General features: G+C 39.2%; 1 protein-coding gene across 2 annotated transcripts in view; it reads left to right on the forward strand.

Moving 5' to 3' along the window:
* CUL4A (cullin 4A) overlaps nucleotides 1-24,143 on the forward strand; it is a 65,930-nt gene extending 41,787 nt beyond the window's left edge. Inside the window, exons 12-20 of one of the 2 annotated variants that reach the window (XM_037042065.1) lie at nucleotides 6,866-6,970; nucleotides 7,298-7,408; nucleotides 7,517-7,602; nucleotides 8,043-8,150; nucleotides 13,495-13,608; nucleotides 18,541-18,646; nucleotides 18,831-19,003; nucleotides 20,961-21,113; nucleotides 23,046-24,143. In XM_037042065.1, the coding sequence (XP_036897960.1) occupies nucleotides 6,866-6,970; nucleotides 7,298-7,408; nucleotides 7,517-7,602; nucleotides 8,043-8,150; nucleotides 13,495-13,608; nucleotides 18,541-18,646; nucleotides 18,831-19,003; nucleotides 20,961-21,113; nucleotides 23,046-23,141 (1,052 nt within the window). In that variant the 3' untranslated portion in view covers nucleotides 23,142-24,143. The remainder of the gene's footprint in view (nucleotides 1-6,865; nucleotides 6,971-7,297; nucleotides 7,409-7,516; nucleotides 7,603-8,042; nucleotides 8,151-13,494; nucleotides 13,609-18,540; nucleotides 18,647-18,830; nucleotides 19,004-20,960; nucleotides 21,114-23,045) is intronic. The other variant, XM_037042066.1, reaches the window with a different exon arrangement.
* Nucleotides 24,144-25,365: the final 1,222 nt, after the last annotated feature.

The raw sequence follows: 25,365 nt of genomic DNA on the forward strand, positions 1-25,365 counted from the left end.
TTGGCTTCTCCATTTCCTGTACTATTCTTAACCTCCCGGTGTATTTTCTACCTATTTATGCTACTTATTCTCTGTACCTTTTCCCCCTCTCTCCTCCTCCCACTCCCCTGCAGATAACCCTCCATGTGATCTCTATTTCTGTGATTCTGTTCCTGTTCTAATTGTTTGCTTTGTTTTATCTTTTTGTTTTAGGTGTGGTTATTAATAACTGTGAGTTTGCTGTCATTTCACTGTTAATATTTTTTATCTTAGATAAGTCCTTTTAACATTTCATATAATAATAATGGCTTGGTGATGATGAACTCCTTTAACTTGACCTTATCTGGGAAGCACTTTATCTCCCCTTCCATTCTAAATGAAAGCTTTGCTGAATAGTCATTTTGGGTGCAGGTCCTTGCCTTTCATGACTTGGAATACTTTTTTCCAGTCCCTTCTTGCCTTCAAGGTCTCTTTCAAGAAATCAGCTGATTTCTCTTGCTGCTTTTAAGATTCTCTATCTTTCATCTTGGGTAATGTAATTATGATGTGCCTTGGTGTGTTCCTCCTTGGGTCCAACTTCTTTGAGACTCTCTGATCTTCCTGGAAATCTATTTCCTTGGCTAGATTGGAGAAGTTCTCCTTTATTATTTTTTCAAATAAATTTTCAATTTGTTGTTCTTTCTCCTCTTCTTGTACCCCTATGATTCGGATGTTGGAACGTTTAAAGATGTCCTGGAGGTTCCTAAACCTCTGAAAAAAGAATTCATTTTTTTGAATTCTTGTTTCTTCATTCTTTTCTGGTTGAGTGTTTCTTCTTTCTGGTCCACGCCATTGATTTGAGTCCCAGTTTCCTCCCTGTCACTGTTCTCTATATTTTCCTTCATTTCATTGAGCATAGCCTTCATTTTTTTCAACTAATTTGTGACTATACTCAACAAATTTTGTGAGTGTCCTCATTACTAGTGTTTTGAACTGTGCATCTGATAGGTTGGCTATCTCTTCATTGCTTAGTTGTATTTTTTCTGGAGCTTTGATCTGTTCTTTCATTTGGGCCTTTTTTTTTTTTTCCTCAGTACTCCTGTTATGTAGTAAGGGGCAGAGCCTTAGGTGTTCACCAGGGCAGGGTAACCCACCTTGCTGCGTTGTGACACTATATGTGTGGGAGAGGGGGTCTGAGAGGGAGCAGTGGTGTTGGCTCTGCTCTCTGATGGATTTCAGTCACTTCTGTAGCTTCCCACAAGCAAATTGGGCCCTTCTAGTGCTGATTCCCATGTGGGTGGGCTTGTGTACCTTCTAGGACCCTGTGGGTCTCTCCAATGAACTCTCCTTTAAGGCTGGGAGTTTCTCCTACTGCCGCCTCAACCCCCACCAGTGTTTTCAATCAGAGGTTTGAGTCTTTATTTCCCCACCCTGGAACCCTGAGTTGTATGGTGTGTCTCACTCCCCAGTTGTTCCTCCCGTTTTATCTACACGTGAATGTGAGACCACTTGCTTCACAATCTGCTGCCGTGCCATGAAGGTCCCACTCCTGTCTCCGCCCCTCCTACCGGTCTGGATGAATGTTTCTTTAACTCCTTGGTTGTCAGACCTCCATACAGTTCAATGTTCTGTCAGTTCTGGTTGTTTTTTGTTTTTAAATTGTTGTTGTCCTTATTTTGGTTGTGTGAGGAGGCCCAGTGTGTCTACCTACACCTCCCATCTTCGCCCAAAGTCTTCATTCTCTGTCTTAATTACTTGTAAGTAATTTCCGCTCAGAAATTGGAGTGGAAAAGTTTATTGTATATGATGCCTCTGCGTTAGGACAATAAGTTCATCAGTCCCACTAATATTTAACATGAGACACTATTTAGTCATTATTTTTGCATTATTTTTTTAATCAGTATTAAAATTGGACAGGCAAAAGAACACATTTTAAGATGAAACTTTGTATTTTTTGACTTTTAAAATACATGCACACTCTGTATATGAGTGTGTATGTCTTATCAGACATAATATTGGCAAACATTTTCCTGCTTTGTAGCTTGTGCTTTAATTCCTTAAAAGTATATTTAAAAAGTAAATTTTTTTACTTAGTCAATTTTATGTATTTCTTATGCTTTTGCTCTTTCCTGTTCTATGTAAGAAATCTTTACCTATTTTAATTTTAGTTCTTAAAACTATAGAAGTTAGTTAGGTCCTTGACCCATTTTGAGTTAATTTTAGAATATGGTGGGAGGTAGCAAGCAGTTCAGCCTCAGTCTTTGCCATGTGGATATCCACTTGACCCAAAACCATTTGTTGAAAAATATTCTTTCCCAGTTTGTTTTAACACTTCTTCTTTTTTTTTTTTTTTTTTTAGATTTTATTTATTTGTATATCTTTAGAGGGGAAGGAGAGAGGGAGAGAAACATCAATGTATGGTTGCCTTTTGTGCGTCCCCTGCTGGTAGTTAGCCTGCAAGGAACTGGCCTGCAACCCAGTAGGGCTTAATTGTCTTTAACTTCATTTGGAATTTTAGATTGTATTGTGACAGCTGTCATATCAGTGTGCATTTTTTTAAAAAACATCAAAATTGGTGAATTTTTGTGCAGCCATTTTATATTGAAGATGGAGGAAGGTACGCAAACATTTTTGGCGAATTACGGTTTTATATTTCAAGAAAGGTAAAAATGCAGCTGAAACACAGAAATAGATTTGTGCAGTGTATGGAGAAGGTGCTGTGACTGATCAAATGTGTCAAAAGTGTTTTGTGAAGTTTCTTGGTACTATTTTGGCCAATAATTCTTTGCTGTGGGGCTGTCTTATGCATTGGAAGATGTTTAGCAGCATCCCCGGCCTCTACCTACTAGAAGCCAATGATGGGAGATAGCCAACATACTCGAAATAACCAAATCAATAAAGTTATTGGTAAAATGAAAATGTATCTTTTATTTTGTGGCAAAAACTAAATGGATATTTTGGCAAATCCAATATATACCACATCTTTATCTACTTAATCTACTCATCTATCATTGCACACTTCGGTTGTTTCCATATCTTGACTGTTACAAATACTAGTGCAGTAAATATAGGAGTGCATGCGTCTTTTCAAATTCGTGTTTTTGTATTCTTTGGGTAAATGCCCAGAAGTGGAATAGCTGGATCATGTGGCTGTTCTATTCTTGACTTTGGGGAGTCTCCATACCGTTTTCCATAGCGCTGCACCAGTGTGCACTCCCACCAACAGTGGGTGCAGCTTCCCTTTTCTCCGTATGTTCTCCTGCACGTGATATTTCCTGTCTCTTTGTTAATAGCCATTCTAACAGGTGTGAGGTGATCATCTCATTGTGGTTTGACTTGCATTTCCCTAATAATTAGTGGTTTTAAACATCTTTTTATGTGTTGGCTATCTTTGTCTTCTTTGGGAAAATTTCTATTCAGCTCCTCTGCCCACTGTTTTGTTGTCGTTGATGTTGTTTGGTTGTATGGGTTCTTTTATGTTTTGGATATTAGCACCTTTTCAGATGAATGATTTGTACATATTTTCTCCCATTTCAGTATGTGATCGTTTGATCTCCCATATCATTTTGATGATAGTTTTCTTCGCTGTGTAGAAGCTTTTTTGTTTGATGTTGTCTTATTTATTTATTTACTTTTGAAAGATTTTATTTATTTATCTTTAGAGGGGAAAGGAAAGAGAGAAGGACAGAAATATCAATGTATGGTTGCCTCTCGTGAGTCCCCTGCTGGGAACTGGCCTGCAACCCAGGCATGTGCCCTGACTGGGAATTGAACCGTGATAGTGTGGTTCACAGGCCCGCGCTCAATCCACTGAGCTACACCAGCCAGGGCCCTTATTTATTTATTTTGCTTTTGTTTTCTTTGCGTTTGGAATCAGATTCAGAAAAACATCACTAAGCTTTCCTCAACGTTTTTTACCTAAGAATTTTATAGTTTTGGGTCTTACTTTCAAGTCTTTAATCCAGTTTGAGTTAATTTTTTATGTATGGTATAAGATAGTTATCTAGTTTCATTCTTCCATATGTGGCTGACCAGTTGTCTTAGCACCATTTATTGAAAATTCTGTCCTTTCTCCAGTATTGTATATTCATGTCTCCTTTGCCATAAATTGTATATGTACAGGATTATTTCTGAGCTCTAAGTTCTGTTCCATTGATTCTCCTGTGTATGTATGTGTTTTTTGTTGTTCCATTTTTTTAAAGATTGTACTTACATACTTTTACAGAGATAAAGGGTTGGAGAAAGAGAGGGGGAGAAACATGAATTGGTTGCCTCTCACACCCTGCCAGCTGGGGACCTGGCCTGCAACCCAGGCGTGTTCCCTGACTGGGAATTAAACCAGTGACCTTTCAGTTTGTAGGCCAGCACTCAATCCACTGGGCTAAACCAGCCAGGGCACCATATTGTTTCGATTAGTATAACTTGGTAGTATAGTTTGAAATCAGGGATCATGGTAACCTCTTGTTGTTCTTTCTCCAGATTGTTTTGGCTATTAAGGCTCTTTTGTGGTTCTATACAAATTTTAGGATTATTTGTTTTAGTTCTGTGAATATGCCATTGGAATCTTGATAGGGATTCCACTGAACCTGTAGATTGCTTTAAAATACCTGTAATTTTAAAAGTATTATTCTTCCCACTTCATAAGCATGGAATATCTTTCCATTATTTATGTCTTCCTCCATTTCTTTCATCAGTTTACATATTGTTCACTGCCTTAATAAATTTATTCCTGCATTTTTTTAAAGATTTTGTTCATCAATTTTTAGAGAGTTGAAGGGAGGGAGAAAGGGAGAAAAACATGAATTGGTTGCCCCTTGTGTGCACCCCAATTGGGGACCAGGCCCATAACCCAGGCATGTGCCTTGACTTGGAGTTGAACCAGTGACCTTTCGCTTTTCAGGACAGTGCTCAACTAACTGACCCATGCTGGTCAGGGATTGTATTCTCTTTGACTTAATTGTAGAAGGGGTGGCTTTCTTAATTTCTTTTTCTGACAGTTTGTTACTTGTGCATTGCCACAGATTTCTGTGTATTAATTTTGTGTCCTGTGACTTTACTGGATTGAATTTATTCTAACAAGTTTTTGGTGAAATGTTTAGGGTTTTTATATGATATCATATCTGCAAATAGTGACAATTTTACTTCCTTTTTTTCTATTTGAATGCCTTTTTTTCCTTGCCTAATTGCTGTCACTTCAATACTATGTTGTATAAAAATGGCGAGAATGGGCATCCTTGTCTTGTTCCTGATCTTTGAGTGAAATTACAGCTTTCCATCACTGAGCATAGTGTTAGATGTTAGACGTGTTTCTATTGAGTACGTTCTTCTGTGCCCACTTTGTTGAAAGTTTTTAATCATAAACGGATGTAAATTTTACCAAATGCTTTTTCTGCATCTACTAAAATGATCATAAAATTTTTGTTCTGTTATGTTAATATGCTGTATCATGTCGATTGATGTGCAGAACCATTTTTTCATACCTGGAGTAAATCCCACTTGGTCATGATCTGTGATCCTTTTAATGTGTTGTTGAATGCAGTTTACTGATACTTTGTTGAGATCTTTTACATCTGTGTTCATCAAGGATATTGACCTATTTATGTCTCTATTTGTGGTGTCCTTGTTGGGTTTTGGTATCAAGGTAATGCTGGCCTTGTAAAATATGTTTGGAATCCTCCCTTCTTCAATTTTTTGGAAGCACTTAAGAAAGACAGGGGTTTGCCCTGGCTGGTGTAGCTCAGTGGATTGAGCACAGGCCTGCGAAGCAGACAGTCGCAGTTCAATTCCCAGTCAGGGCACTTGCCTGGGTTGCAGGCCCAGTTCCCAGCAGGAGACCCACGAGAGGCAACCACACATTGATATTTCTCTCCTTCTGTCCTTCCCTTCCCCTCTAAAGATGAATGAATGAATGAATGAATGAATGAATGAATGAATGAAAGGGGGTTTTGGTTTTGGTTTTTTGAAGTTTAGAAGAATTCACCACTGAAGCCATCTGGTCCTGAACTCTTGTTTGTTTGGGGGTTTTTTATTACTGATTCAATCTCCTTACTAGTAATTGGTCTATTTAGGTTTTGTGTTCCTAAGATGAAGCGATTTTTAAATTACCATATTACACAATTATTTCATGGTAACATCAAAATACAGTTTATGATTCATAGAATTTCACTGGTCAGTAAAAGTTTTTTTACTTTATAGGTGGCAAAAGGCAAAGAAATGTGTACACAGTGATATAACATTGGGGTTGTATTGATTATTGGTGAGGGTGTGTAATGGGAACATGGAGTTCAGTGTACAATTGTCTGCTTTTGTGTGTGTTCAGAACATTTTGTAATAAAAATTATAAAGAAAAATACTAATAACAGCAACAACAGAGGAAATTCACAAGGCAATTTAATTTGGTCTTTGTACCACGTTATGGATTGTTGTTTTTTTAAAGATGAATGTTTAACTCTTAGGAGTTTAGGCTTCTTAGATTTCTTGGGTTCTCCCTTGCTTAAGCCAGGTCACGGTTGATGTGTATTAGACGGGAAGCCAGAGTAGAATTGCTCTAATCCCTGCATTCAGGGATAAGACACTGTCACCATGGATATAATCACATGAAGCCCTGAGAAAAACCCTTTCAGCCTTACCCAGATTCTAATACCACATCTTGAAAATGGGACATTCCAGTTCTTAAAAATGAAAGCATGTGATTAAAGTATTTATTCTCATGTGACTTGAAAGAACATATCTTACACAATCAGATATTTGCCTTTTTATCATATAATAATTATAATTTTGGAAAGGCTCCGAGGTGTTATGGTCCAATTTTTGCTTATAGAAATTAAAGATGTTCTTTTCTGAGTTAGAAAATGTATTATGTAACAAATGCTTATTTTTCAAACAATTTAAACTCTTGATTTCACAGCAAAGCATGTTGATTCAAAATTGAGAGCTGGTAATAAAGAAGCAACAGATGAAGAACTGGAGAGGATCCTTGACAAAATCATGATAATATTCAGGTTTATTCATGGTGAGAAATATTCTGTTATTTTTATTAACATTTGGCAGATAGAAAAATGCTACAGCATCAAAATATAGGTATGTTTGGGCCCTATCTTCTCTTGAGAAAAATGGAGAAACATTTCTACTTTAATATGAATATAGGAACTAGAGAGATGGCCACCCCCTGATCAAATTGAAAGTATTCCTTTGTGGAAATTTAACACAAGTATTCAGTGAAATTAGAGCTGCCTTGCATCAGAGTGAACCACTTCTTGGCTTTTTTCAGCAGTTAAAGTGGATAGGTGTGTCTAATTAACTGTCTAATGTCATTTTATTTTCATTGGATTATAAATAGGTAAAGATGTCTTTGAAGCATTTTATAAAAAAGATTTGGCAAAAAGACTCCTTGTCGGAAAAAGTGCTTCAGTCGATGCTGAAAAATCTATGTTGTCGAAACTAAAGCATGGTAAGCACGTGGAACCTGGGGTTCTGCCCTCCCCCTGTGCTGGGAATTTATTGCACTAACAGCACGTTGCTCCTGGTGTTTTTCACCAACCCTTCACTTGTATCCCAGAGTGTGGCGCTGCTTTCACCAGCAAACTGGAAGGCATGTTCAAGGACATGGAGCTCTCCAAGGACATCATGGTTCATTTCAAGCAGGCAAGTTGTGTTTTTTTGAGTAAAACAGCTTTGTAGAAAGTATCCCACTTTAAATTAATATGATATGATTGTGTAAAGTATGTAAGTAATTACATAAATACATAAAATCCTTACCCTTAAAAATTACACTGTTGATGTCACATATTCAAATAACCTAAATTAAAAATGAAAAAGAAAAATAATCCCCAAGAAAGTATAGTAAAACTTTGATTTAAATGAGTTTAATGGTATCTTATGTTGGTGATGTAACCAAAGAAGCAAAAAAAATTGCCTGTGACTCTGGAGCACATTATCTGGCTTCAGTGGAATATGTTCTAGAGAGTAAAATAAATTCAAACAATGTTAAACTGTATTTGGAAAATTACACCTCTTACCTTTTTATAGTTATTTTTATGACATTCTAAAATAATTACTTTTATCTTCATTTTCTGTGCTTTTAGTATATGCAGAATCAAAGTGACCCAGGCTCTATAGATCTGACAGTGAATATACTTACAATGGGATACTGGCCAACATACACACCTATGGAAGTACATTTAACTCCGGAAGTAAGTGTTTTAAAGACTGGTTGTCATTTATTTTTAATATATCATTGCTGCCAAAACATTAAGGACTCCTTCTTTTGTTCTCCCTATACCATGCAGAGACATGTTCTCTTTCAAAAATTATTTAATGAGAGGTGTTTTTGAAACCACACAGCCAAAAACCAAAGTGATTGCTTTTGTCTGTCCACTGTTCCTGGCTCACCCAAGTCTGACTAACCATCAAGAAGGCATCAACACAACACTCGTTTTAATAGATATTGCTTGTCGAGTTATTTCCTTCCATTACAGACAATGCCAAAGTCTTGTAAATGCTACTACTGAGGGCTTATTATATGTCAGCCATGACATGGGTACTCAGGAATTTTCAGGTATAAGGGAGAAGCCAGGGCGCAGGAACTTAAAATCCAGTGGGAGAAACAGCACAAGCACCGTTAATTACAATACCGGGTGACATGGAAAAGAGCTACTTCCAGTGTGGAGTATGAGAAGTAAAGATGAGCGAGGGTGAGGGCCTTCCAGCTGAGGGATCTTCCAGAAAGGCCTGGGAGCCTGGATCAGTAATAGTCCCTCTTGAAGCTTTTTTTTCCAAGTCCAAGACAGTATCTTTTCTTGATTTTTTTGTTTTTTGCTAAACTCACTGGTCAGTTGCCATTTTTTTCCTTCTCGTTTTTTTCCTCCACCAAATCCTAAATGCTAACATTCTCTGGAATCACCCCTCTTCTCCTTTCTCACTTCACACCCTCTCTGTGAACTCAGCCCACACTGGCTCTCAGACTCAAAAACCCAGATTTCTCTCCTCACCGTTGCCCTCGCCCTCCCTGAACCTCTCCATCCTGTGGGGAATGGTGATAGCACTTCAATTGGTTTTTCTCTGAGACGTGAAACGTCTCTTTAAGGCCCAGCTTGCCCACATGGATGTCATGTTCCCTCTATTCTAAACTAGTTGTAGGCCCCACACCCACCCATTTCTCTCATCTTCTCAGGCCTCTGTGTATAACCCTCCAAATGGAACCTCGTTCTCCAGAAAAACCTCCACAGCTTATCTCTCCCTAGCACTTAAAGGTTCTTAAGACTTATCTCCTCAGTCACCTTCCCCAGAAAACCCTCCCTCACCTCCTTACCCCACTTCACCTCCGCTGGGTGCAGGCTCCACCCTGGGCATGCCTCTCGTGGCATTGCAGGTTGATTCACTTCTTATTTTATTTTAAAGTAGTTCAGACTTATAGGAAATTAGCGAGAATAGTTCAGATAATTTTCAGTACATGTGACTGAGGTTTTTGGTTTGGTGGGGGAGTTTGTTTTGGGGGTTTTTTAAAGCATTTCCATATATGCTTCATTATTATGTTTCTCTCCCTATATATGCCATTTTTTCCTGGTCCCTTTGAGAGTAGATTGCATAAGAGGCTTCATACTTTAGTGGGAATTTCCCAAAAACATAATCAGAGCACATTGTCAAATTCAGGTAGTTAACACTGATGTAATACTTTCGTCCAGTATACAGCCATATTCTGTTTTTGTCAGTTGTCAAAACTGTGTCTTTTAGCATTTTTCCTTGGTACCAGATCCAGTCCAGGACCCCATATTTCATTTAGTCGTGTCTTTTCATCTGTAACAGCTACACAGCCTTTCTTTTCCTTTCATGACATGAAAGGAAGAGATGTTTTTAAAAGACAGACCGGTTTTCATAGACTGTCAGTCAGTTCGGGTTTGTTTGATTAGATTCAGATCATGTGTATCTAACCAGAATCCCACACAGGAGGTGTCACTTGTTCTCAGTATCATGTCCAGAGGCACACACTATCTATATTCATTTGCCCCCATTGGTGATACCTGGTTTCCTCACTTTGTTGGTATTTTCCTTTTGTAATTATTAAGGAATTTGTGGGGAGATATTTTAAGACAGTGTAAGCCTCTTGTTTCCCCAATCAGATTCTCACTTGCTTGATTCCTGCCTGGGTCCATTTTTACCTTGATGAACACTGACTTTTTTTTTTTAGCTTCATCATTTCTCTATGTTTGGAAAATCAGCATTTTACTCTTAAGAGCTTTCCCTTCTCTACCTCACTATGTATTTCTCTTATCTCTATGAATATGAATTCATAGAACCTTATTTATTTGATGCTCAAAACTTTTTCATCATCCCAAAACAGAAACCCTGGACCCATTAAGCAATCGCTCCCATTCCACCCCCACCACACACACATTGCCCCAGCCCCTGGCAACCACTAAGCCACGCTCTGTCTGTGGATTCGCCTATGCGGGCCATGTCGTATAAATGAACTCAGATCATCTGTAGCCTTTTGTGTCTGACTCCTTTAAGTTAGTGTGCTTTCGAGGTTCATTCATGGTCTAATACGTGTCAGTGCTTCCTTTCTTAAGGCTTCTTTTTAAGGCTCACTAATTTTCCACTGTTTGGATATGCTACATTTTGGTCATCCATTCATCCATTAGCAGGCACTGGGGTTGTTTCCACTTTTGGCTGTTGTGAATAATGCAGCGCGCAGTTTTTGTTTGAATAGCTGTTGTATGTTCTTCGGATATATTCCTAGAAGTAGAATTTCTGGGCCATGTGATAACTCTTTAACTTCTGGAGCAACTGTAACAGTTTTTCATAGTAGCTGCACCATTTTACATTACCATCAGCAACACACAAAGGTTCCATTTCCTCTACATCTTCAGTGTTTGTTATCTTCAGTTCACTGACAGTAGCCATCTTAGTGAGTGGGAGCCCGTTTTGACTGGATGTGCTTTTCCTTAGTGACTAATGATGCTGAGCATCCTTTCATGTGCTTCCTGGCCATTCGCAGATCTTTAAAGAAGTCTGTTTAAACCTTTTGCCTGTTGATTGTGTTGTCTCTCTGTTGTTGAAATGTAAGGGTTCTTTATGTATTCTGTATACTAGGTCCTTATCAGTTCTGTGATTTGCAAATAATCTTCCATTCTGTGAGCTGTCTTGTTATTTGCTTGATAGTGTCTTTCATACAGAAGATTTTAACTTTGATAAAGTCCAACTAATCTGTTATTTCTGTTGTTACTTTTGGTGTCATATTTTTTAAAAAAAACTATTACCAAATTCAAGGTCATGAAAATTTACCTATGTTTTCTCAGAGTTTTACAGTTTTAATTCTTACATTTAGGTATTTCATCCATTGAGCCTGGAATGGTAACTGGCACATAGTAAGCATCCACTGTTAGTTGCTGCTACCTTATTATAATTGCTGTTATTACCACATAAGGAATTAATGGCAAAGAAATGTGTACACAGTGATATAAAATGGGGGTTGTATTGATTATTGTTGAAGGTGTGTGATGGGAACATGGAGTTTAATAACTTCAAATTTGAAGTTTCCAATTTTTAGGAAATGGGTGCATTCAGAGTTTTATCACAGTGTTGACTTTTAATTTTTAGGTGTGATATGGTATAGTAGATATGTTTCCTAGAAAGTTTTTATCTTTTAGATATATACGAAAATACTTAGAAATTAAGTGATACCTTGCCTGGGATTTGCCATTGTTGAATCGTGACTGTTGAGCTGAGTTTTGAAGCATGAAGAGGAGTTGCTAAGCAGATGTGAGGCTGACAGGCATTTCCGACAGAGGGCACCACTTTGACAGAAGCGCTGCGCTCACTGAAAGGGCACGTCAGACCCAGGAACAGCAGGAATTACGTACTCATGTGGCACCTGCTAGTCCCGTGCGGTGCGCCAGAATGAAAGTCCAGACCTGGTCCTGCCCTCTCTCAGCTCTCTGTCCGAAGGAGATACTCACAAATTGCTGTAAATGCCGTCAGAGCTGAGAGTGGTTGGAGAAGGCTTCTCTGAGGAAAGAGTTCTGGAAAAAATGAGTAGATATTTTTAGGGAAGTGCGTTCCCAGCTCTGGTGGAGGAAACATGGGAGAAAGCCTGAGGGAGGATGAGACAGCTGTGCTCACTGAAATGGAGAAAGGAACCATGGAGTGTCGGGGGAGGGAGGCATAGGACCGGCCAGTGAGGTCACAAGTTCCAAGGGAAAGTCATGGAAGAATCTCACTCTCAGGAAGAACTTGCAAGTGGCTGGGGATGCTGACAAGGGAATGACCAGAGCGTAAAATGGGAGCGGCACAGGCTCCTGGAAACGCTGGCTTCTGTGGGGTGGGTGGGAAGACAAACCAAAGACTCAGAAGGTATGAACTCAACACATAGAGATGGAGTTCAAGCAATGAGAGCTCCGTGGGAGCAGGCTACTGTGTGGGAAGCTGAGAGGGATCAATCATCTCACAAGATGGGGCCTGAGGAGAGCCATTAGATTTGGCAGCACAGACCGCTGGTGATCCTGGCTGCAGAGTGAAGCAGATATGAAAGGAACTAAAGAAAATAGCAAAGGAAGTTAGTGGAACAGATGTAGTGCATAGGAACAAGTACAGGAATTTGGTCAGAGAAGTAAGAGTTTGTCTATAAATAAGAACAGATACAGGAGTGGGAAAGGAGGGGACATCTAGAGAAGAAGGAAGAGTTCAGGATGTAAAAGTGAGATGACAGCAGTACAGTGTCCTGAGTAACTCAGTGTGTTGGGCATCAACTCATAAACCAAAAGGTAACCAGTTAATTCTTGGTCAGGGCACATGCCTAGGTTGCAGGTTCAATCTCCAGTCGGGGCTGTGCAAGAAGCAACTGATCACTGTTTCTCTTTCACATCAATGTTTCTCTCCCTTTTAAAGAGGGGGAAAGGGAGAAAGGAAGAGAGGGAGGGAAACATCCATGTGTGGTTGCACCTCACATGTCCCCTGCTGGGGACCTGCCCTGTAACCCAGGCATGTGCCCTGACTGGGAATCATACCAGCAACCTGTTGGTTTGTAGGCCCACACTCAATCCACTGAGCTTACACCAACCAGGGCAATAAATAAAATCTTTTTAAAATGACAAAGTTTGGAAGGTGTAAGAAGTCTTCTAAGAAAATAACAATGAAAGTAATGGCTAGCTTATGGCATACTTCCTGTGCATGACAGGAGTCGGTGAGAGCTCGAGCTAAGACCTGGCAGGCTATACTGGTGCCTTTGACAGTATCTACCATGGGACAGCTGCTCTTGTCTTCATTAATATGCCACTGGCCAGGGAAGCCTGGTTTGGGGGTGTAGATACTGCTGAATGCAACCCGTTTGTACATTAAACACCAGTGGAAGTATTGTTGCATGGTGTGAGGGGCAACCCCAATGTCCTACAGTGGTGGACAGTTTCACAGGTAATAGAATCCAGAAAAATAAGTGTCAGAACAGACCTTTTTATTCAGCTGTGAAAAATTGTGAAAATATTATATTTTGAATGATTGATGGTGTTTAGCATAATTAAATCATTGTCCTATGCTTTACAGATGATTAAACTTCAGGAAGTATTTAAAACATTTTATCTCGGAAAGCACAGTGGTCGAAAACTTCAATGGCAAACTACACTGGGACATGCTGTTTTGAAAGCAGAGTTTAAGGAAGTAAGTGCATTGTCTGTTACATTTTTTTTTTTATTTTTGTATGTTAATAGAATTTTTTAAATCGTGATTGAACTTGGTAGCAAAGGAAAAGATTATTCAGTATAACTCAAAACTGGCTTTCTAGGTCAATAAAATTAACCAGCTTGATGATTACTATCCCAATCAGTAAGAAATCAACCAGAATAGAAAGCTATTTACCCAACTGAAAAAAGAGCAAAGGATGTGGAGAGGCGACTCATAAAAGCGAGATTAAAAAAATCATCAATAAAAATGTGTTCCACTTCTTTGTCGATAAAAGGGTTGCAACTTAAAATACAGTAAAATGCCACTTTTTGACTATGAAATTGATGAAGACTAAAACTAAAAGAGCAACTCTTGCCTCTTGCGCACTGCGGGGGTAGAGTATGAGCTTTAGGAAGGGCAGTTTGACGTGCGTAGCTCAAAACTTCCAGAGTCACATGCTTTGTTGCAGTAGTTCCAGTCCTGGGAATTCTTGTTAATAAGACCTTTTCTCAGGTTAATGAATAAAAATATCTGTTGCAGTGCTATTATTAAAAGTGATCATTTGCCCTGGCCAGTGTAGCTCAGTGGATTGAGCACGGGCCTGCGAACCACACGATGGAGGTTCGATTCCCAGTCAGGGCACATACCTGGGTTGTGGGCCAGTTCCCAGCAGAGGACTCACAAGAAGCAACCATACATTGATATTTCTCTCCCTGTCTCCTTCCCTTCTTCTCTAAAGATAAATAAATAAAAAATCAAAAACAGAGTGATCATTTAAGAGGGGAAATGTATGTAATGTATCACTAAATGAAAGAAGCATGTCACAAAAACAATATCTTCATATTTGAATTTAACTTTAATTTTATAAATAAAATTACACTAAGCAAAAATATTACAAAATTCCTGTTTTGGGAACTATTATAATACATACTCTATGCACTATAATTTATAGAGTTGACCCTTGAACAACTTGGGATTGAAACTGTGCGAGTCCACTTACATGTAGATTTTGTTTATTTATTTATTTATTTTTAAAGATTTCATTTATTTATCTTTAGAGGGGAAGGGAAGGAGAGAGGGAGAGAACTATCCATGTACGGTTGCTTCTCGTGTGTACCCTGCCAGGAACTGGCCTGCAACCCAGGCATGTGCCCTGACTGGGAATCAAACCACATTTGTTTGGTTCACAGGCCGGTGCTCAATCCACTGAGCTATACCAGCCAGGGCTGGATTTTATTTTTTAGAAAGTATTCCCTGCCCTGGCTGGTGTGGCTGAACAGGTTGAGCACTGGCCTGCAAAACAAAAGGTCGCCAGTTTGATTCCCAGTCAGGGCACATGCCTGGGTTGCAGGCGGGGTTCCCAGTTGAGGGTGTGTGAGAGGCAACTAATTCTATGTTTCCCTCGCTTTCTCCCTTCCTTCTCCTCTCTCAAAAAAATAAATAAAATTTTTAAAAAGTGCCCTGGCTGGTGTAGCTCAGTGGATTGAGCACAGGTCTGTGAAGCAAAGGGTCACATTCGATTCCCAGTCAGGGCACATGCCTGGGTTGCAGGCCAGGTCCCCAGTAGGGGACACATGAGAGACAACCACACATTGATGTTTCTCTCCCACTCTTTCTCCTTCCCTTCCCCTCTCTCTAAAAATAAATAAATAAAATATTAAATTTAAAAAAGTATTGCCCTGACTGTGGCTGAGTGGGTTGGGCATCATCCCACAAGCAAAAAGATTGTGGGTTTGATTCCCTATCAGGACACATGCCTGGGTTGCAGGCCAGGCATTGGGGGTGGGCTAAAGGCAACCAACCAATGTGTCTCTCCCACATCGATGTTTCTCCCTTTCTTTCTCCCTCCCTTCTCTCTCTAAAAAATAAAAACTTTTTTTTTTTTGGTAAGTATAATGGGCCTTGTCTGGTGTAGCTCAGTGGATTAAGTGCCAGCCTGCGAACCAAAGGATATCCTGTTTGATTCCCAGTCAGGGCACATGCCTAGGTGGTAGGCCAGGTCCTCAGTAGGGGGTGCATAATAGGTAACCACACATTGATGATTATCTCCCTCTTTCTCCCTCCCTTCCCCTCTTTTAAAAAATAATTAAAAATTTTTAATGTATAATGGCAGATGACATGATATTATTTAGGAAAATTCCTAAAGATTCCACAAAAAAACCGCTAAGAACTGATTAATGAATTCAGTAATGTAGGATACAAAATAAGTATCCAGAAATCAGTTGCATATATATATGTCAGTAACAAACTAAGAAAATGATCTCATTTAAAAGTGCATCAAACAGGTAAAATAAAGTACCTAGGAATAAATGTAGCCAGGGAGTAAAAGACCTATACTCAGAAAATACAAGACTGAAGAAAGAAATCGAAGAAGATACAAATAAGTGGAAGCATATACTGTGTTCATGGTTAGGAAGAATTAACATCATTAAATTGTCCATAGATTCAACACAATTCCTATTAAGGTATCAGTGGTATATTTCACAGAACTAGAGCAAATATTCCAAAAATTTATATTGAACCACAAAAGACCCAGAATTGCCACAGGAATCTTTAGAAAGAAGAACAAAGTTAGAGGTATCACGCCACCTGATACAAAACCGTACTACAAGCTGTAGTAATGAAAACAGCATGGTGCCGGCATTAAAAAAAGACACACAGATCAGTGGGACAGTAGAGAGAGAGCCCAGAAATAAACCCATGCCTTTATGGTCAATTTATATTTGACAGAGGAGGCAAGAACATACAATAAGGAAATGCTAGTCTATTCAACAAATGATGGTGGGAAAACTGGACAGATTTGTGCCAAAAAAAAAAAAAAAGAAACTAGACAATTTCTTAAACCATACACAAGAGGAAACTCAAAATGGATTAAAGACTTAAATGTAAGACTCAAAACCATAAATATCCTAGAAGAAAATACAGGCAGTAAAATCTCAGACATTTCTTGTAACAGTGTTTTTTCCTGCTATATCTGCTCAGACAAGGGAAACAAAAGAAAAAATAAACAAATGGGACTACATCAAACTAAAAAGCTTTTACACAGAAAAGGAAACCATCAACAGAAATGAAAAAACCCACCCACCAAATGGGGGAAAATACTAGCCACTGATAACATCTGATAAGGGGTTAATATTCAAAATTTATAAAGAAATTATAAAACCTGACACCAAAAAAACCAAACCAATCCAATTAAAAAATGTCCACTTCTCCAAAAAGGATATACTGATGGCCAACAGACAGGTGAAAAGATGCTCAATATCACTAAATCATTAGATAAATGCAAGTTATTGATAAAGCCACAATCAGATGTCACTTCACACCTGTTTGAATGACTATCAATAAATCAACAAACAGCAAGTGTTGGCGAGGATGTGGAGAAAAGGGAAACCTCATGCACTATTGGTTGGAATGCAGATTGGTGCAGCCACTATTGAAAACAGTATGGAGTTACCTCAAAAACTTAAAAATAGAATTGACTGCCTTATGAGCCAGTGATTCCACTTCTGGGGAATATATCCAAAGAAACCCAAAACACTAATTTGAAAGAATATATGCTTCCCTGTGTTCATTCCAGTGTTATTTACAATAGTCAAGATCTGGAAGCAGCCCAGTGTCCACCAGAAGATGAGTGGGTAAAAAAGCTGCGGTACATTCACACAGTGGACGACTACTCAGCCGTGAGAAAGAATCTTACCCTTTGCAGCAGCACGGAAAGACCCGGAGAGCATTATGCTAATAAAATAAACACACGAGATAGAAACAGACTCATAGACACAGAGAACAGACTGACAGCTCTCAGAGGGGAGGCATGTTGGGAAGGTGGGTGAAAAGGATGAAGGGATTTAGCAAACAAAAAAATTCATAGACACAACAATATAGTGATTACTAAAGGGAAAGGGGGTGGGGGAGGTAGAAGAGGGTAAACATAAATGGTGATGGAAGATTTGACTTGGGGCTTGAACACACAATACATTGTACACCTAAAACTGATACAGTTTCATTGACCAATGTCACCCCAATAAATTCAATAAAAGTAAAGTATAAGTGGACACACTTAAACCTGCATTGATCAAGGGTCAACTATATATACATATGTGTATAGTTATATATATACATTATGCATACATGTTGCACTCTGTGTTACTGTGCAGGGTTATATACATAAAGCCACACCTACTAGTCTTTAATGTGTAGCGATGTTCCCCTCACTGGCAACTTCGGAACTGCACCTCTGCAGCGTGGTCACATGACACAGTTCTTGCCTTCCTTGGCTAGGCCTGAGGATGAAGCACTCACACAGGATGCTCCGTCACCCACTCAGAACTGATTGCATGTGGAAAGTTTGCGAAGTGGGGACTTTCTGAATAGAGCTGGGAAACTGTAAGGTGCAAAGCTGGATTACGTTAATCATGTACATCACAGGCACATAGGAAGGGAAGCTGGGCCAACAGTTGATAACCATTTATGTGCTTATTCCATTATTCATTCCTTTAACAACGATGTTGGCTGAATCTTTTGCTAGATTTTCTGTCCATACAGGTTTTGTCACTGGGCATTCTCATGCTCTGCCCACTCACTCCGTGGCATGCCCACCGTCATTAATAGGACCTCGGCGAGCTGAACACAAAAGGGTGCTGTTGGGTTTGCGTCGGCAGTGTCTGACTGCAAGTAGTCGTTAGCCCCTTCTTGTTCAATACAATTTGCTAAAGAACTTTTTTCCTACTTTAAAAATACTTTAAGAGAAGAATTTTTGACTGCAATAACCAAGTCATTTTATTCTTACATAATTGGTAACATAATCTCTTATTCGGTGGCTGATTAATAATTTCTTACATCCCCCAAAGTTCGAAAGCCAAAAGAAGCCTCTTAAAATTCTTTAAGATTTTGCAAAATAGCTTCATACATGATGTGTCTCTTTTCTTTAAGGGGAAGAAGGAGTTCCAGGTGTCCCTCTTCCAGACTCTGGTGCTGCTCATGTTCAATGAAGGGGACGAGTTCAGCTTTGAAGAAATAAAAATGGCCACTGGGATAGGTGTGCAAACCCTCTTGGAGAATGTGTGGTTCTGAGTGTCCTTGTCTTTAAAACATTTGTTCATTTAAGAGAAGAGGTAGACTCTGTCTCTGCTTGTGGCTCTTGACAGTGCGCCTTCTTTCATTTTTGTTGAGTGTCCTTATTCATTGCAATGCTGATCTGGGCCTGCATTTTCTCCCCTCAGAGGACAGTGAGTTGCGAAGAACATTACAGTCCCTGGCCTGTGGCAAAGCACGAGTTTTGATTAAAAGTCCCAAAGGAAAGGAGGTAGAAGATGGAGATAAATTCATTTTTAATGGAGAATTCAAGCACAAGTTGTTTCGGATAAAGATCAATCAAATTCAGATGAAGGAAACTGTATGTATAAACTTTATCTTTTTACTTAATATGGAGGGTTGTTCATCAAGGATTCATTAGTTTTATAATGTCCTGACTGTAAGAGTTGTAAGCATATTTTTGAAGTATCTAATTTGAATACAATGTTTATAAGAGTACTTTTTTAATATAGTTTATTGATTATGCTATTACAGTTGTCCCATTTTCCCTTTATTCCCCTCCACCCTGCACTTCCCTCCCCCCCCCCAGAGTATTCATTTTAATGTGGCCTTCATTCGCTTTATATTTGTAAAAGGAACAAAAATCAGAAAGAAATGCATATAACAAGTATTCATATTCACAAAAATGGTGTGATAAATCAGATTCCTGTATCAAATTCTGTTAGTGGAGAGAGTGTGTCATTTCCAAAACCCAGCGACATATCTTTTTATTTTTGCACAGCACATTTCAGTCATTCTCTCAGCCTCAGCCTCAGCCAGGGACCTGGGGTAGAAGTGGTATGAGTTATGGGTGTCAGGAACCCACTGACATGTATTTGTGATCTGTAGCTTTTTCCAGATTCTCCAGGTTTGTGTCCAGAGCAGGTTCTGGCCCACCGCCCACAGGCCCTTCCTCATGCAGAAGCCCTTGCAGCCCTGGGCTGCTGTCAGATGTACGGGCCAGGTGGGCAGGTGCACCCGTGGCACCCATCTATACGATACAGTGTCCAGCTGGCCCCCTTGTACATGAAAATGAGTGAGGAGAGGCAGTTTGAAAGAGTTCAGTTCAGACAATACAAGGACAGCTTTTAATGGGTCTAGTCACAAATGTTTCCTTCACTTCCAGCATTAGACAGTGATCGCTTACATAGAGGTAGTAAAGTGGCCCAGCCAGAATATATTTATTGTACAAAAGAAATATAAAAAACCAGTAAATATATAAAATATGTTCACTCTGGTCAGTAATTCTTATGCAATTCAAATTAAATTAATGTTCCATTTTTCATCTATCCATTTGGGAAATGTTTAAAAGTTTGTCATATTCAGGGTTGGTATGTTTTTTAAGATGTTTGGATTGGTACACCTTTTTTAGTGTGTAATTTGACATATCTGCTAAAGATTTAAATGGACTTATCTTTTGATCCATGCTTTTTACTATTAGGAATTTATAATCAGAGTGATTAAGAGGTATACAATTTGGAAGTTATAATTCCAACATGGGACTGTCATCTCTTTCCTCCATATAAAACCACTTTTGTTTACACTCATGCAGTATTTTTTGGTTTTGTTTTTGTCTTGTTTAATCACCAGTACAGGGAGCAGTAACTTTTGGGAGGATTATGATCCCTTTGAAAATATGTTGAAAGCTTGGATTCTACCTTCCTGAAACATACCTTATATACAGACACAGACTTGCCCCGACACCCCCAACCCCGCTTGGATCTGCAGGTCCCCATTAGCTGGCTTTTTAACAGGAAGTTGCTATCAGTATTTGCTCTTTGCTTCTGATAGTAGCTCTTTATTCAGGTTGTTCTTTTTTTTTCATTACTCCTATATGCTCGTTTGTTTTAAATCAAGAATAGATTTTCGATTTTACCATGCCTTATCAAGATGATTATGATCTAACCTCGAGATTATTGTGGAGACCTCAGTTGTATTCGTAGGATACCAGTGTTGACCAAAGCTTAAATTTCTAGAATAAATTCTGATGACTAGTATACTTTGTTTTTGTTACTGGGCTCTTGATTTAACCAGAGATTATATAGGGTTTACAGCCTCTTTATAACTTTTTAAATTATTTTTTAAGATTTGGTACTGAAGTTGTACTGTTCTTGGGAAGCTAGGTTTTATTAGAACATATAAAAATGCATAGCAGAACAGGATTCATCCAAAGTTTGGCCTTGTTTTTTTCATCAAATGTTGCTGATCCAACTCAACAGTATGAAATAACTCATAGTAAAATATATCTTTATACTTCATTTTTTGTCTCTTTTGTTCAGGTTGAAGAACAAGTCAGCACCACTGAGAGAGTGTTTCAGGACAGACAGTATCAGATTGACGCTGCGATTGTCAGAATAATGAAGATGAGGAAGACTCTTGGCCACAATCTCCTAGTTTCTGAATTGTATAATCAGCTGAAATTTCCCGTGAAGGTAAATGTATATGAGCTTAATTAAACCTGTAGTATTGTGCTAACGATTGACAAAGCTGTTTGAGTCTCACTACCTTCAGCATATCATTTGTTCTACATTATAAGTGATCATTTGCTTCAAAAATCTACCTTTGTGTATATATTAAATGTAGAAAACCTGGCAAGTGATAGTAGTAGGAACTTTATCTCAGATATTCTTTATCAGCATTGTAGGAATGGTAGATACCTAAACTAGATACCTAAACTCCCACTTGTAGGGGAGTGCTTACATTTTCAAGAAGGGAAAGGAGAGTAAGTACCACATAGAAATAGACACTTTTTGCCCTGGCTGGCATAGCTCAGTGGATTGAGCACAGGCCTGCGAACCACACGATCGCGGTTCGATTCCCAGTCAGGGCACATGCCTGGGTTGCAGGCCAGTTCCCAGCAGGGGACTCACAAGAGGCAACCATACATTGATATTTCTCTCCTTCTCTCTCCTTCCCTTCCCCTCTAAAGATAGATAGATAGATAGATAGATAGATAGATAGATAGATAGATAGATAAAAATCTTTTTAAAAAAAGAAATAGACACTTTTTTCGCCGTACTTGTTAACAGTTCAGGTTGTATCACAGGATTTTAAGATCATACTAACAACTAAGTTACTCAGCATTTTACAAGCTACACAGCATTCTCTACCTCAGTAATATGTCCTGTTAATGTTGAGTAGAAGGCTACCCGAAAATCTTTCAGTCTGTGTGTACTTCCGGAACTGAGATCTGTCCTGGCTATAGGCAGAGTACAGGATAAGGGGATCGTTATGAAAAGCTCTTTAAAATGTATCTATCCCCCTAGAAAGTGTGGGACTCACAACTCCTGGCCTTTCAGTGTCTAATCCTGTCTCACATGCTTTTGAGGTGGACGTGTCCTAGCTGCGTGTTACAGTTGGAAGAAAGAGCAGCTGACCCTCCCTTCTCACCAAGGGAGTCAGGTTGAGGTGGACAGATGAGCCTTGACACTGAAATGGTGGGGGGGAGAACCATCCTGCCTCAGCAAATACTAGGCTCCTGTTCGCCCCAGAGGCAGCGAGCACTCTGCAGTGCTCTGCGGTCATGGAACACTGCTCGACACCATTCGTCCCTGCCATGAGCCAGGGAAAGTGTTGATTTTCCCCTTTGCAGATGAGAGAGCCAACAATTCAAAGACTTAAATAGCCAGGAAGGTGTGCATACAGCCATAGCACCTAGTTCTCCTTGGTAAGTAACTGGGTTTTAGCCACATATTGTAAAATGTATGTCCTATCACTAAACAGAAAGTTGTGCTGTTTGGAAGTTAGAATATACAGGGAAAAACTTGCTCGTAATTGTCATAGTCATGCTTCCTAAGAGCACAAAGGGCACCCTTCCTGAGCAGACGTGTCGTGGTGTGGACATGTCATTTCAGTTATCTACTTAGAGCAAAGGAACATTCAGAATCTGTGATTATATTATATAAATGTAGCCTCTGGAGTAAATAAAATATGGTGCTCAGGGAGAAATGTCCTTAACCACAGATGAGAGTGCCCTGGGACACTGTCAGAGTTCCCTTTCAAACAAACAGAAATGTGCTACCTGATAGGACATGCCATGCGTATGCACTTATTAGTGGTCATAAATAACGTGTTTACATTTCACAAGTTTCACAGTTCCCACAGGAAGCCCCACTCTGGCTGTAAATTCACATGGAAGCACTTTGATCAAGAGATAGTGTTAACACTGACATTGTCTTTGAAGTGGGGAGTTTTAGTCTATGTGTTGTGCAGTTAGTTTATAACTACAAATAAATATGTATATTTATATAATTATATGTGTGATACGTATACATAATTATAATCACAAACTTTGTGCATGATGTTATATTCCCAGTTATAAATTTAATGCCACTGTAATTGTGAGTTTTATTTTTCTATTTCAGCCTGGAGATTTGAAAAAGAGAATCGAATCTCTCATAGACAGAGACTATATGGAGAGAGACAAAGACAATCCAAATCAGTACCACTACGTGGCCTGATGTGTCGACCAGCTGTTTTCTTTCAGTGACACACTGGAATGTATCTTCAGAGCATTGAAACACTTCTGTGCTGTTTTCAGGGCTTTCTGGGAATGAGCCAGCACAGATACTGTGGATTAGAAGGAAGGGAGGTGGTTCTTGGATAACCTTTCACAAGGCTTAAGAATTTACAAATGGCATATGTATCTTTTCACCCTCCAGTTCTCCCTCTTGTTCTTTTAAGTGTTTAAATTGTTTCCACTGCTCTGTGCAGAATGACATTGGAATTGGACAAGAAGATTTTAGTTAAATGAGGTTCCTTTGCAAGATGTTCTTGTGGCAAAAAAAGAAACCCTGCAAGTTTGGTTTGTTTCGTGTGTGATCATGAATGCACAGTTTAAAAGACCCGCTATGCTGCATTCTTTAGCTACAGAGATTACTTAGGTGTTCCTGAGGATGAGCTGTTTTAGTCGATGAACACTCATATTGAAAACAAGAACCCTTAACCTGGTGAACATGAGGAGGAAGTCAGTGTTAAAAACTGGCTTATTGATTATGCAAGCTGAATACTGGGATCTGTTAGTTTCATTTATTTTCAAAAAGTTTTAAACTTTGGTGACTGATTTTTCTGTAATGAGGTTTCTCAGCGAGATCTCTGATGTGCCAAGAGGACATCAGGCCTGATGTGTTTGATGCAGTGAACCCATCAGCGTCTTTATTTCCACTGAATTACTTGTGAATTTTCTGTTTAGGGGTTTGGGGGGATAGTTTGTGTTCACCATTCTAAGATTGAGTCTAGCAGTCCCTCTTTTTTTCATGTGGGTAACTGCTGTTTGATTTTTTTTTAATTGCAGTATTTGTATGATTGCTATAATAAAGTTTGGTTTTGTTTTTACAGTCATGTGCAGGGACGGTCGTTGTTCTCTCTGCTATAACCACTGTAAAAAGTTTTATAGGAGACTCAAAGTCTTTATTGTGAAGCAGAGGTTATTTTGTCAAAAGATTAAAAGGATTTCATTGGCACCTGGTTTCATGTTGTGTATGTGTAGATGAGGTTGAACTGCAGATGGTGTTAGTATGCTAACTATAACAAAGATACTTTTCTGATAACATTTAAAATACTTTATATTTTACATAGCAGCATGTTTCATTTTGATTAAAAACTACCAAAGGAATTTTGATCATGGTACAAGTGTTTAAAGCAATATTTTCTGGAATATACCAAGTTTATATAAATTTGATTTTGTGCTAAATTCAAAGATTCTGCCTTCTTGAAACATGCGTATTTAAAACATGACATGGGTTTCCATATGAAAATCCTCTTCAAGTATCATTTCTATATTTGTATATTTTCCTTTGAGTTCTATATGTGGTCTGTAAAAGACCAAATAGATTTCTACTTCTTATATACTTTAAGTTCACTGTCTCTAGAGATTAATATTGTAATTTAATGTAGACTTACTCCGAATAAAATTAGTTTAATTGGCCTTAAAATTACATTAATAAAACTTTGTGGTATGCAAATGACATTCCTCTCTTTAACAACTTAAAATTCATCACTAGTACAACAGACAGAACCAGAAGCGGTGCAGACACCCTCAGGTAAGGATCCTTTCCAGTCCTCGTTCTCAAACCACTACTCAGTGGAACACTGCAGACTGGTTTGACCTCGGGATGATTAAGAGCAACATACTGCACCTCCTGTTGTATTTGTTCCCACCCATTTATTCTCAGTATCATTTAATGTTTTATTACAGTTAAAAGTTAATGTGGCAAAACAAATAGTGTAGAGGAAAGGACTGAAAAGGCACTTAAGGTTGGTGGAGTTTCAGATATGGCACCAGCCTGCCAGCTCTGTGGCTCTGTGGGGGGAGGGCTCAGAAAACAGGCAGTGTCCTCCGTTTGCCCCAGTGCCAGACACTCCTGCCCCTCCCAGCACGCCATTGGTGCCCTTCAAGCTGCCACCCAGGTGCTCAGGGAGCGAGTCCAAGTGGGAGGACAGCACAGGCAACGTGCCACAGGCTCCAGTTCCCTTCCGTCCGAGCGACACCGTGGGGATGAGCGAGCAGTCCTTCCTCAGAGCAAGCAGAGGCTCTAGGCAAGCTGACCGACTGAGAATGCCTCTTACTGCTTGCACCCTAGGCTTGGCTTTGGGAGCCCGCCTGCATCACTGCCACCTGAAATGCCACACCACTTTTACCTGAACTGAACTCGTCCCAAGTCTGAGACTGGCTTAATGACATAC

This window comes from Sturnira hondurensis, unplaced genomic scaffold, assembly GCF_014824575.4.
Source record: "Sturnira hondurensis isolate 20B ecotype Veracruz unplaced genomic scaffold, ASM1482457v3 Scaffold0003681, whole genome shotgun sequence".
Taxonomy (NCBI): domain Eukaryota; kingdom Metazoa; phylum Chordata; class Mammalia; order Chiroptera; family Phyllostomidae; genus Sturnira; species Sturnira hondurensis.